This window comes from Drosophila melanogaster, chromosome 2L (genome assembly GCF_000001215.4).
Source record: "Drosophila melanogaster chromosome 2L".
Classification (NCBI taxonomy): domain Eukaryota; kingdom Metazoa; phylum Arthropoda; class Insecta; order Diptera; family Drosophilidae; genus Drosophila; species Drosophila melanogaster.
In genome coordinates this window covers 11,782,495-11,794,254 of record NT_033779.5, presented here as the reverse complement: position 1 = coordinate 11,794,254, position 11,760 = coordinate 11,782,495, and the positions used below count along the sequence as shown (strand labels likewise).

General features: G+C 41.1%; 4 protein-coding genes across 6 annotated transcripts; 2 read left to right on the top strand and 2 right to left on the bottom strand.

Moving 5' to 3' along the window:
• The first annotated feature begins 168 nt into the window (after positions 1-168).
• CG14937 (uncharacterized protein) lies at positions 169-1,843 on the top strand. The gene is made up of 2 exons (NM_135674.4): positions 169-229; positions 309-1,843. Exons 1-2 carry the CDS (start codon positions 208-210, stop codon positions 1,622-1,624), a joined length of 1,338 nt encoding a protein of 445 aa, NP_609518.1. The 5' UTR covers positions 169-207; the 3' UTR covers positions 1,625-1,843.
• Positions 1,844-1,889: 46 nt separating this feature from the next.
• Positions 1,890-3,230, top strand: Tsp33B (Tetraspanin 33B). The gene is made up of 3 exons (NM_078828.2): positions 1,890-2,704; positions 2,880-2,987; positions 3,043-3,230. The coding sequence occupies exons 1-3, from the start codon at positions 1,952-1,954 to the stop codon at positions 3,160-3,162; spliced, it is 981 nt and encodes a 326-aa protein (NP_523552.1). The 5' UTR covers positions 1,890-1,951; the 3' UTR covers positions 3,163-3,230.
• A 13-nt stretch (positions 3,231-3,243) lies between these two features.
• On the bottom strand, positions 3,244-4,336 carry CG14932 (uncharacterized protein). 2 transcript variants are annotated; one of them, NM_001169485.3, is made up of 6 exons: positions 4,250-4,336; positions 4,140-4,196; positions 4,041-4,079; positions 3,945-3,983; positions 3,829-3,885; positions 3,244-3,772 (listed from the first exon to the last, which is right to left on the bottom strand). In NM_001169485.3, coding segments are annotated over exons 1-6 (648 nt in total). In that variant the 5' UTR covers positions 4,252-4,336; the 3' UTR covers positions 3,244-3,318. The 2 variants fall into 2 exon arrangements, with proteins under 2 accessions (NP_001162956.1, NP_609517.2); NM_135673.4 differs by lacking the exon at positions 3,945-3,983.
• Positions 4,337-4,779: 443 nt separating this feature from the next.
• On the bottom strand, positions 4,780-5,921 carry CG14931 (uncharacterized protein). 2 transcript variants are annotated; one of them, NM_001273460.1, is made up of 3 exons: positions 5,665-5,921; positions 5,478-5,602; positions 4,780-5,421 (listed from the first exon to the last, which is right to left on the bottom strand). In NM_001273460.1, exons 1-3 carry the CDS (start codon positions 5,711-5,713, stop codon positions 4,924-4,926), a joined length of 672 nt encoding a protein of 223 aa, NP_001260389.1. In that variant the 5' UTR covers positions 5,714-5,921; the 3' UTR covers positions 4,780-4,923. The 2 variants fall into 2 exon arrangements, with proteins under 2 accessions (NP_001260389.1, NP_609516.2); NM_135672.3 differs by having other exon boundaries at positions 5,487-5,602; positions 5,665-5,818.
• Between the last annotated feature and the right edge of the window lie 5,839 nt (positions 5,922-11,760).

Here is an 11,760-nt window from a genome sequence, read left to right as displayed (position 1 = left end):
TTTCGTATCTCTGGGATACCCCGAAAACTATCGCTTCGTTTTCCCATCTCCAAAAGGATAAGTCGTTTAGGTAGCGCGAATTCCGCCCGATCTGCCTGGAAACCCACCCCTAAATGACCTTCGCACTAGGTAGCATCGGACTACTGACCGTGGCAACTGCGTGAATTCATTAGTATTCCAAGTACCACGATCGAGAACAGACCGCAGATGACGTCCGCAAGCGATACAGGTAAGGAATTGGCTAAAAACGAAAAAAAAAAAAACAATACAACTGAGCCTATTAAGACGATCGTCCTTCAACTTTTTAGAACCCACTGCAGTAACGCTGCTCCAGCTGAATGACGATGTCCTGGCTTTGATCATCCGCCAGCTGGACACGTACCAGCAGTTCCAGATTAGCAGGTTGAACAGGCGCTTGGCGGGCGTAGTGCACATGCTCTGGGAGACCCGTGTTCGCAACGTTGTCCTGCAGGACGAGATGTTCGGACGCTCGGGAGCCAATTCCCGACAGTTTGTGGCTTTCATCTTGGCCCTGGCTCCGCACATGCAGCACCTGAGTTGCAAGCAGTTGGATGTCCGAAGACTGCGACTGCTCAGTAACCACACGCTGGAGAGGATTCACTCTTTCGAGTGGCTGGGCAATGTGTATAGACGGAGACGCGTTCGCTTCGTGGATGAGGATGTGCGAATGCTGCAGAGGGTATTTCCCAATCTAAAAAGCCTCAAACTTAGAGGCTGCCAAATTACCGGAAAATACCTATGCGACCTGGATGAGCTTACCGATCTCCGCCTGCATGATTGCCATTTTCTGGAATCGCAACACTTTAGGGACATCTTCCGGCAGCTGCGACTACGCAAATTTGACATAATGGAGGACTGTGACGAGGTGAACTGCTGTGATCTGGCGGATCTGCAGCTGTGTCCCACACTGGAGCATATCAAGATTGCGGATTACCACGTGTGTATGGAGTCGGATATTACGCAGCAACTACTGACATTGCCAAACCTGCGAAAGCTGTCGATCTATTCCAGGAACTTTGTCTTTGATGTCCTATCGAGGATAGTTAGTCCCACAAGTCCTCCCGGCGATGGCCGACAAATTGAGGCCTTTAGTTTCAGTGGAGTTTTGCACGACTATGGCCGGTTCTTCAGGGAGCTGGGAAATCTTAGTCACTTGACGCGACTGGAGCTGCACAGCCAGCCAGAGGAAGAGGAGGAGAAGGAGGAGGGCGTCCAGGTGCAGTGCCTGGGGGATCAGATACTGCGGCAGCTAGCCAGTCAACTGGGTGAGCTAACCGAACTCCATTTGTGTGGCTATCAGTTGGAGAGTCCTTTGGGCCTGCTGGAATTCGTGATCAATTGTCGACAGCTGAGAGTCCTCGACATCACTCGAACCTTCTGCCATGGAGAATCCTTCGTCTGGAGGTGTATTGCCATTTTGGCCAAGCAAAGCTGGCGCATTCGCCCTCTAGAGCTGTGGATCCGGCATAGCGATATCAATCCGGAAATAGTTCAAAGTTCGCGCTGCGTTGATAACATAAGGCTGATAAAGGTGGATGCAAAACAGATTGGACCCAATACGGACTACACATCTGGCGTACTCAAGTTTAGCTTTGTGCGGTAAACCGCTGCCCCATGAGTGGGATATGCTCCAACTGATCAAGCTCCAAAATGAAAAGGTTTTAAACTGAAATATAGTTAAGTGTATACATTTATCAACTGCTTACCAAATAAAAAGATGTAAATATACATATTTGTAAAGCGATTTTTCAATGCATCATTGTTTTTACTGCCCTTAGGGATAAAAAAAATTAAATTCAAGTTGTAGTACACTTTAAAATTCAAACACCCAAGTCCTTGCAATCAGCGTCAATCCAAATGAAATTCGAGTTCAGAGCTAAAACCTCGTCGACAAGCCAAACTTTGGATCGATGCCCACGAGGATGACCAAATGCGCCAGCCCTTCCGCCGAGCCTCCGTCTACCTCCACCTGCTGTTAATAACCGAGGCCGTGATCGGACTGCTGATCCTGGTGGTGACCGCCTACTACCACACCGTGCTCACCGGCTATCTATCGGATATTGAGTGCCGCCTGGTCTACGGCTATCTGTTTGGGATCTACGTGTTTGGCGCCCAGGTGGTGGTGACCTTTCTCTGCAGCATTGCCATGTGGCGGCGAATTTGGCGGCGTCGCTGCACGCCGAACATTCGCCTCTTGCTATCCGTGTGGGCCTTCTACTCCTGCGTAATCATTGCCTCCGGTTTCGGGTGCGTTTGGAATCTTTACCGGGGTGTCGATGTCCTCGAGAATGCGGCGGACACCTCGCTGACCCGCGGCATCGACATGTACTACTCGTGTCCCGAGTGGAAACTCCTGTGGGACGGACTGCAGTGGCACAAGGAGTGCTGCGGGGTGCATGGCTACAAGGACTGGATGAACGCGGAGTGGATGCCACGGCGGGAGAATAACTGCACGTCGATGGTCCTGGCACCCTTCGCCTGCTGCAAGCGCTCCTGCGACAGCTGCTTTAACAATTTCCTGCCCAGTGAGGGGCAGTCCATCGGTGGCAATAGCCGGCAGCCTTTTCCCGCTCTCACCGTGGACTCAATCAATGCGAACGGATGCTTGCCTGCGTTCGTTAGTGCGGTGTGGAACTGCTTTTACATCCTGATGGCGTTATGGGTCCTGGCCCTTAAGTTTCTGGTAAGTAATTGGTAATGGGCAACGTTTTAAAGTCAGAACAATGGTGAATATTGGAGCCATATTCATTAAATTCTGTCAAATTCATTAGCGTAAGTCATATTGAAATCAAAAAATTTGAATATGCAACAAAATTGTATTTTAAGATAAGACCTCCCTAAGTCAATCATCTTTTTAGATCGTGCTTTGTTGTATGACCAAGTTCATAGTTCACCGGCAGAACGAGGGCGATGGCTGCGATAATGTGGGACTCACGGACGATGATGGACATCCCTTGGTCGTGGTGGTGGGTTTATCCATTTACTATCCATCGATAGCACCTAAATCAGTCCATTCCCCAGAAATATCCGTGTAACGTGCGCTGTGTAACAATTGCCGAGGATGATCTGGTATCCGACAACGTTCCCGATATTAACTACTGCAATTGCACCGAAATGGACGACGAACCGTGTGGATACTAATATTGTGCTTAATTTTACTTTTATATTTTATATTAATTTAATTAAATTTACGAATTTGAGTTAACTTCATATCCAATCGGTGAACGCAATATATTATTTATTGGATATTATAGGATACTTATTACATGGATGTTGTAACATTGGATGTTAAATGGATTAACGGCGCATCCTCTTGGATTTCTTCAAAGTCTGACCCACCAGTTGAGCAATATGTTTGCGCAATGCCAAGAAAGGCTTCAAGCAGACGCGCTGCTCGACGAGACCCACAGCAATGCGGTGAAAGAACTCGGTGACATCCACGGGCTTGGCCAGCAGCTGACCTTGTGATACCGAGCCGTTTTCCTCTGAGGCCTCGGGCGTAGGGCTACGTGCCATTCTACGGATGAATGGTTCCAAGTTGCCCCTGCTACGTTGGGAAACGCGAGCTCCAATGGACTCTGATAGCGCATTATTGGCGCGAGAGAAGGTGAGACGCTCCTGAGATCCCGAGTCGTTTTGATCCGGAGTCTCTGGCTTCTGTATCACCAGTTCGGGTGAGGTGGGGTTTTTCTTTGGAATTTTCGGAAACTCGGTAATTTCGGTAATCTCCAAAGCACTGTGGGGACGTCTTCTGTAGAGAATCCGAACCCGTTATTCCACGTTCTACATTACGAAACTATAACTTACGGTGTACCCGCCTCATAAGTGACATATGGGGACCAGTCTGCCCCATCCAAATCCATACTAAAAGGTTCACAAAATGAAGAAAAATGATTTTGTTTTATAACATTAAATTTACTCACTCATCTTCGTTGGAACAGTCATCATCTTGATCACTTTCCCTGATTATAAGGCAACTTAAAAATAATCTATCAAAACATTATATTAAAAAGACTTACACAGAAGACTCGCAGGTAATCTCGTCACTTTCGGGAGCACTAGAAAGGAAATACATATATTGTCAGTGTTTTTCTGAAGCTAAATTAATGAAGTCTTACGTAGCTTCTTGATATTCATCATCATCGCCCACAATATGAGGAACCTTTGATTGGGACCTGCAATGAATAATCCATCAATATATTTAATGAACTGCTTTAATTTTAATTACATTTTTAACAAATTTTCAACGCCTAGCTCCTGGAAAATGACAATGTGAAAAGCCGTGCGGCCAGTGTGTCCACTCCAAGGAATGTTTAATAAGAACATCAGTGTTGATCAAAATACTGTTGAAAACTTACTGGAGCATATGTAATTAATATATAAAATTCAGTTAAAGCTCAAGTCACGTGTTCTTAACATTTAGTAAAAATAGAAATTTATACTAAAGGTTTTGGTAAATTTGAGCCTTAAAATTTTGGTTAAGTTTAGCCTTAAAATGGCAGTTAAACATAAAAAGTTTAAATTCCTATAAAAAGACGTACCAGTGTTGTACAACAGGCTTAATTTACAAACTTCCAAATACAAATGTAATTATACATATTTATGTAAAGTCAAGCCATCACAATTTAATTCCACCTTTGGAAATGTTTTTATATATTGGGTGTTCGTTTTTATTGAACTTGACATGCTTATGACTAAATAGTTAAGGAAACTGGAATTGGAATAAATACAGCTCGACCAAAAACACAAGCCACAATTATGCAATAAATTCAATCCTTTAATGTGACATATAGTTAACTTATTCGAGTACTCTTTCTTAGACATATGTGGGCTATAAACATTGTAAAATCTCTACTGCATTCGATTGGGAAACATAAACCACAAGACATGGGCGGAAATAGCCTATTCCTGGCTGATTTCATTGGCATCTGAGAAATCCGAGACGGCGACGCTGCTGGTGCTGATTAAATGTCGATCGGGCATTTCGCCGATGGAAGGAAGAGTGGTGCTATCGCTGGCGCTGGACAAAGATATCTCCTCCCAGCTGACGCCGGAGTCGCATTCGTTGCCCGGGGAAACGGGTGTGGCGTCGGCATTGTGCGGCTCATCCTCCGGTGCCTGGCCAATGCTGATAGCCGGCGTTGCTCTGGAACGTTTGCCAACTAGTTCGACGTTTTGATTGCGATCCGCAGCAATGCGCTTGCGATCGGGAATTTGATTGCCCGTGGTGGGACTCCAGTCCATGGCACGGTGCACCAAAGCCCGAAAAGTTATACGGATCGGCTCGCTCGGTGGACTGTCCATGTCTGAGGGATTTCTTCTGGACACTTGCGGCGACATGATCATCGTGGAGTTGTGCAAAGCACTGGGATGCGAAGTCAAAAAATCAGACTCGCTCTCCTGTCGACATTAATGAGAAGCTAATTACTATTTATTGTTTATTGTTAACTGAATACTTTTCCCACGTGCAGAGCCCTTTCTAGATCCTCATCCTGGGGACTGATACTAGCTGATTGCTGCACGACACTTGCTAATTCGGTCATTTCCTCAATATCCATGCCTTCCTCGTAAACGCCTGCGCCTGAGCAAATAGTTAGTTATATATGTATGTATGTTAAGGACGTCTAATTTAGAATATCTTACTTTTGAGGAAGTCAACTAATCTCCTGTTTGTTCGGCTGCGTAACTCCATTTTCAATGGGACAAAAACAACAACTTTAGTACTAATATTATGTGGTTACAATGCATTTGCTCTTGTTCTTGCTGCTAACGGAACTTTTCGCCAAACTGAAATCGTCTATAACGCCATATCGATAGTTAAGATGTGATCTCAAGTAATGGTCACACTTAGAGATGGTGCAACAAGTTTTCGAGTTGTATGTGAAAATATTAAAAACTATTTAAAAAAAAAAAAAAACGATAAGGCTCTGAAAATGTTGTGGTTATTATAAAGTGATATAAGTGATTAAGTTCTATAATGTAACTTGATAAAATTGTATATGTTTTCCTCGTAATTTAAGTCCAGTCTTTTAATTACCTCAACAAAAAGCCTTTAAACTTCGTTTGGTATTACACTTAAAAAACAATTTATGGGTAAAAAGCTGGGCTCCAAAATGGCGAAGTTTTAACACCAGCTCTGCGAAGTTGAAATGCATCGTGAAAAAAGTAAATACTTTGCGAACTTTTTGTGTGGTCAACCTGCTGACCAAAGTTGCAGCTTTCACTACCCACAACGCTGGCAATTGTTTTTCTAATTTAAGTAAAAAAATATGCGTCTCTTTGCATTTCGTTTGCATGCCCAGCCACCTGCGAGTTTTCTGGCCCCCTGAACACGCCCCTTTCACTTTTTACATACATACCTCGGACCCCATCGTTGCATCCCAAAACGAAAAGCGAGTTGAAATTCAACAAAATGTCAAAATGCCACTTGAAGTCAGTTTGCCATTTTCGCTGCCATGGAGCGCCTTTTCGACCCGAAAATTGTTCTTTCTGTGGGGCAGTTTTCAGCTCGACTTTGTCCCCATGGAAAGTCATAATACCCTGAATATTTTGAGATCATACACGGACTGGGGTGCTTCAGAAATATGCAGGCTTATGAAAACCTATTTAATAGCATTCGTAAATTTTTCGTGCCTTAATTTAGATAGGTTAAAAAAAGAATTTACGTTACATGTGTACCTTGTTAAGTTTTTTAAAAAACAAAAATATATAATTTATTATATTCCATATATTTACATATTTTATACAATTTATTTTGGTTTTTCATATTTTTCAAGGTATTTACATTATTTTCTTGTTATATTTTGGGCATAACTTTTTTCCTGATACTATTTTCTATATAACCAAATTATTTTGCTGGTTAAAACCAGCGACACCAAAAATAAAAGCACAAAAAATAGGAAAAGTTTCGATGTCGTCGCGTTGGCGAGCATTGCTTCTTTTGCATAGGAGTCGCCATTGAGTCCCAACTGCATTTGGCTTTACTTTCCCCTCGCCGTCGACCCACCCAAACCTCAGTTTTAGTGGCACGTCAAAGGCAAATAAATAAAAAAAAGAATGAAAAAAAAAAAAATTGAGAATAGAAGAAAAACCTGGACCAAAGCCGTTTGTGTTAGCCCGCATTTTGTACAGTTTTTGGCTGGCATTTAAAGTCCGTTCAATTACCGCGAAACACGTTTGACAGGGCAACAAAAAATAAAATAAAACGTCGACTTGAATTATTTGCGTTAGCTAAGGTAACGAGTTTAAGCGTTCTGAGTGGCGAAAATGTATTCAAATTTTATGCGTTCCTTTAACCCTTTAATGCCCCACCCCTTTTCGCAGGCAGTGAAGCAGCTAACACTTATTGGATTAGCAAATATGTGCCGCTGTCGATTTGCTTTTAGTGGCTCCGTTTTATGTTTTCATTATGGTGGGGGACTAAAGGATTTTCGCCATTAACTTTTGCTCGCCAGCTTTCCGGCACATTAGGCAGCCATTATTTGGCTAATTTTGCATCTTTCGGCCATATAATTTACACCAAATAACACACGACTGCACACACATACCCGCAAATACCTTGAACATGGCCAGTTGTAAGTGCTGCGTGACTGCTGAAATATTCGCGCAACACTCATACGCCGCGTTGGCCATTGCTGCGTTTCCGGCCTTCGAGCTGGCTAATCAATGATTCGGAAATACTTTACACAACATTAATTCTACGCTCCGACCCTTTCCATCTGATGTTTACGGCTTCTTAAGCTTTTTTTTTAAATAAAACATTTAATAATTAACCAAATTTTTTGTTAGTTTTTGAGGAAAAAAAAAAACAATTTCTTCTTGTGTTCATGTAAAGAGTGCTGGAACTCAGATTTCCGTCATTTTCTTCTCTTCCATAAACCTGTTATAGCAATATAAATATACAATATCTTTTCAAATACCACAATCCCATTATCGCCCTTTTTCTTCGTTTTTTCAGCATTTTTAAACGACTATCTCTGGACTGACGTTGGTCACAGTTCCTGCATTTGCATTTGAATTTTCACAACATACGTTACACAAATAAAATATGCAAGCAGCAAATTTGTAGCCACACACACAGTCAACAGTACAAATTTATTGGCAATTTTTGGGATTTAGCCTGCTGGCTGGCTGCTCCCGAAACTCCGATTCCATCCCATTCGAGCCTTGGCAATCAAACGATTGTGCAAAATTGCAAATCAAACATGACTAAGGGACCCACTCGATTCCAGGGAGGAATTGGGCGGTCTGTTTACAAATGGCAAAGAAGCGGCAGCAAAATGGTTCGAATATTTTACAGATGACGATGGGAATGTTGCATTTTCCGGCTGGCGTTCTTTTTGTTGTCCGTGCTGCACATCTGTTGCTAGCAGGATTTCCAAATATAAAGTGAAATGCTTAGGACAGCCAGGCAAGCAAGCACTTCCTTGTACTTTTGACTATCATACATTTTTAGACGTTGTTATATGGATATTGTGGCTACAATAATTTTTATGCGGTTGCTGGTTTGACTGAATACTTATAAATGTTAATAAAACTTCAAATTTCTTATAGAAAATTAAATTAAACATAATTGTTAATAAGCGTTAAACCCAGAGGGTTTTAAAATTCGTTTTAATAAAATTAAATGCATTTCGTTTTGTTTGACCATTAAATTACATTAAATTGCCTTTGGACTAATTCATTTTATTAACCTGTCTAATGATTTCCGTTCTCATTAAATTACTTGTCATTTGTTTTGTGGCAGTTTGTTTGCTGACCAAATGTTTAGCTGCTTAAAAGCCGCCGAGATATTGGCATACCGAACTTGAGAATTTACATTCGAAAAGCATTTCAGCTTGTGTTTGTTTGCTGTTGGCGATTTTCATATATTTATTTCTGAGTTCAAGGAACTGCAGCTTTAAATTTAGAACTGTTTACACGTTCTGACCATTTGTCTACTAATTTTCCAACCTCTCACACAGCAGCAGATGCATTTTCAGATACAGATACACCCGGGGCGCTTAGAAGTATGCTATGGTTTGCTTAGCTTAACCGCAAATTTCGCGTGGTGTATGCGGGGAGATAAATGAGCGTGTTTCAGTTGCATTTCCGTTCCTCTATGCATTTCCCCCAGAAAAATAAAATGAAATAAAATATATGCAAATAAACATAAATAACGTGAAAAGAAGGAAACCACAAGCAGACATAACTAACAGTGAAAAGTGAGTGCGGAATAAAAATGAAATGAATGCCGGGCCACAACTAATGCATGTCTTGGTGTGTGTGTGTGTGAGAGTCCTGGATGCGCCATCATGTGTGTGTGTATGTTTATGTGTGCATATGTTTATATTTATGCTTCTGTTCAGTTTTTCACATGTATGCTGTGCATTTCATGGCGAAATAAATATGTTTGTGCGCTACTCATTGTCGCAAAATTTGTTTCCTTGCCCGCATTTATTTCCGCTTTTTGGGAGTTGAGTTTGATTAGCTGCGTTTGAATGGAAAATATGTGTATTGGGGGTAACTTTTATATTTGTTCAACTTTTAAGAGCCATTTTGTTTGGATTTCATAAGCTCAACAAACTGAGAGTAGTCCAAAAATGAAGGAGAAGCTGGACTAATTGGAAACTGTTTTGTAACTCAACTGAAGGAATGCATGCTATACTTTTGAGAAAATCAGCGTATTGATTTGCTTGGACTCACAAAACATTATTTTTAATAAGAGTAATAATAGAGGTATAAATATGCAACAATATACTTTTCCTACGAAGCATTTCTTTTAAATAAAAATGACAGAAATATAAATTGAATAGCAAAACATGTCGTTCAAAGCAGGTAATATGAAAATCTTAAAATCCTTGATCAACAAATCCGTATGTCAGAAGCACAAACTTTTGCCTGCATCTCAGTGTCTTCAGTTCTATTTTATATCATTTTATTACATTTGCATGTGCTTGGAGTAGACAACGTTTTGTGTCCCCAAGTCCTTGCATCATCATCCTTCGGATGCAGTGCCACATCCGGTGTGTCCTTTTCCACATCCTACTCTCTTCAATGGAGCGAATTTCTCCTTGGCATGTGTTTTGCATTTTCTGCGGTTGCCCTATACTCTACATGTATGCAGATGCATTTGTGTGTGTTTGCACACATTAACACATTATTGTTGCTGTTTTCGCATGCACACCAAAAACTTAACGAAGCAAAATATTTTCGGTTGTTGCATTTTCATTTTTCTTTTTTTCTTTCTTTTTGCTAAATTGTATGCCAATTTTTCTGTGTTGTCTCTCACTTGGCGCTTAATTCTCGACTCCTTCGTTTTGCATTTTGGCATTGCATATGTAATTGCAGCAGCAATTTTGAAGCAAAAGCAACAAAGAGAGCGCTTGTTTCACAGCTAATATTTAAACGCTGAAAGCGAAAAGGATAAAAGGAAAAATGTTGGTGGTGGGTGGCCTCGGAAACGTTATCTTAGCTTTGGTTGCAGCCGCAGTCCCAGCTGCATTTTCAACATAAGGATCAGGGGCGGCATCCAGTGGATTTTAGATTTCATAGTTACACGAATAAATATTTGAACAAATTTTCAGGTTCCGTATATTTTTGAACTCTCTTAAAACCCTAATTCATTATCAAAAGTTAATTTATTTAAATGTTTTTTGTTTATTAATCCCTTTTAGGCCACGCCACTGAGCATGCGGAGCATGTAAATTTTTTGCTTGCCCAACAACTTCGACATCGACATTGACAACTTTGTTGTCTTGTTGCTTGCGTGTAATTTCTTTCTGCTGTTGCCGCTTGTTTGGCTTGTGGTTGTTGCATGGCTGCGGCCTTCAGACCACCCACCATCCCAACCGACCCCACTTTTCTCGCCCAGCATCAGCTGTCTGCCTTTAAACGTGTCAAACTCAAGTCCCCCTCGCCTAGGTGCACTTTGATAGTTCCCCAGCAGTCCCACTTCCGTTACTGTGGAAAAGTGTCAAACGCAAAGGCAAAGGCAAGTCGCCTGGGGAAAAGTCGAGGAGCTCACTTTCAGGTGGAAAACGGCTTTCCTGGTGTCCAGCTGTGGTTCTATCAGCCATGTAACTGGAGCTTTGTGCTTGCGTTTATTGGGGCTGCTCGGTAACTTACTTTCACTCAAAGTAAATTATTCATCATTGAATGATCGAATCGGAAACAGATTTACAGACCTTTCAACGAATCAATTAAACAATTTTAAGCTATAATTTAGAACACCGCACCGAAGGTACCAAAAAAGTATCAAAATATTTGCCAGTAGTAATAAAATTACATTGTGCCTAACCATTTATTTAAATCCATTATTAATTAACCATTCACAATGACCTATTTATCAACTTTTCTGCTTTTGAATTAGTTTTACAAAAACATGATTTTAGGGAGCACACCAATAAAAACCAAAATTACAATTGCCGTACAAGGAAATTAAATACGAAAAATATTTTCACATTAGGTGCATTAATTTTTTATGTATATATTGGCGAGCATTTTGGAAATGGCTGAAAGGCATTGCACGCACATAATTTTCATTTGTGATTTGTATAGCTGAATAATCACAATCAATAATGAATTTGCATAAATATTAAATGCCATTAGTCTGTCATCATAATACGATATGTTGTTTTACAATTCATATTGTGTGTGTGAGGTCTTTTTCGGTTATGTTTCAATGGCCAAAATGAATTGAGCTTTGCCATAAGGTAAGCAAACTAATTTAATATTAATTTTAAAGTTGGATGGAAAGAA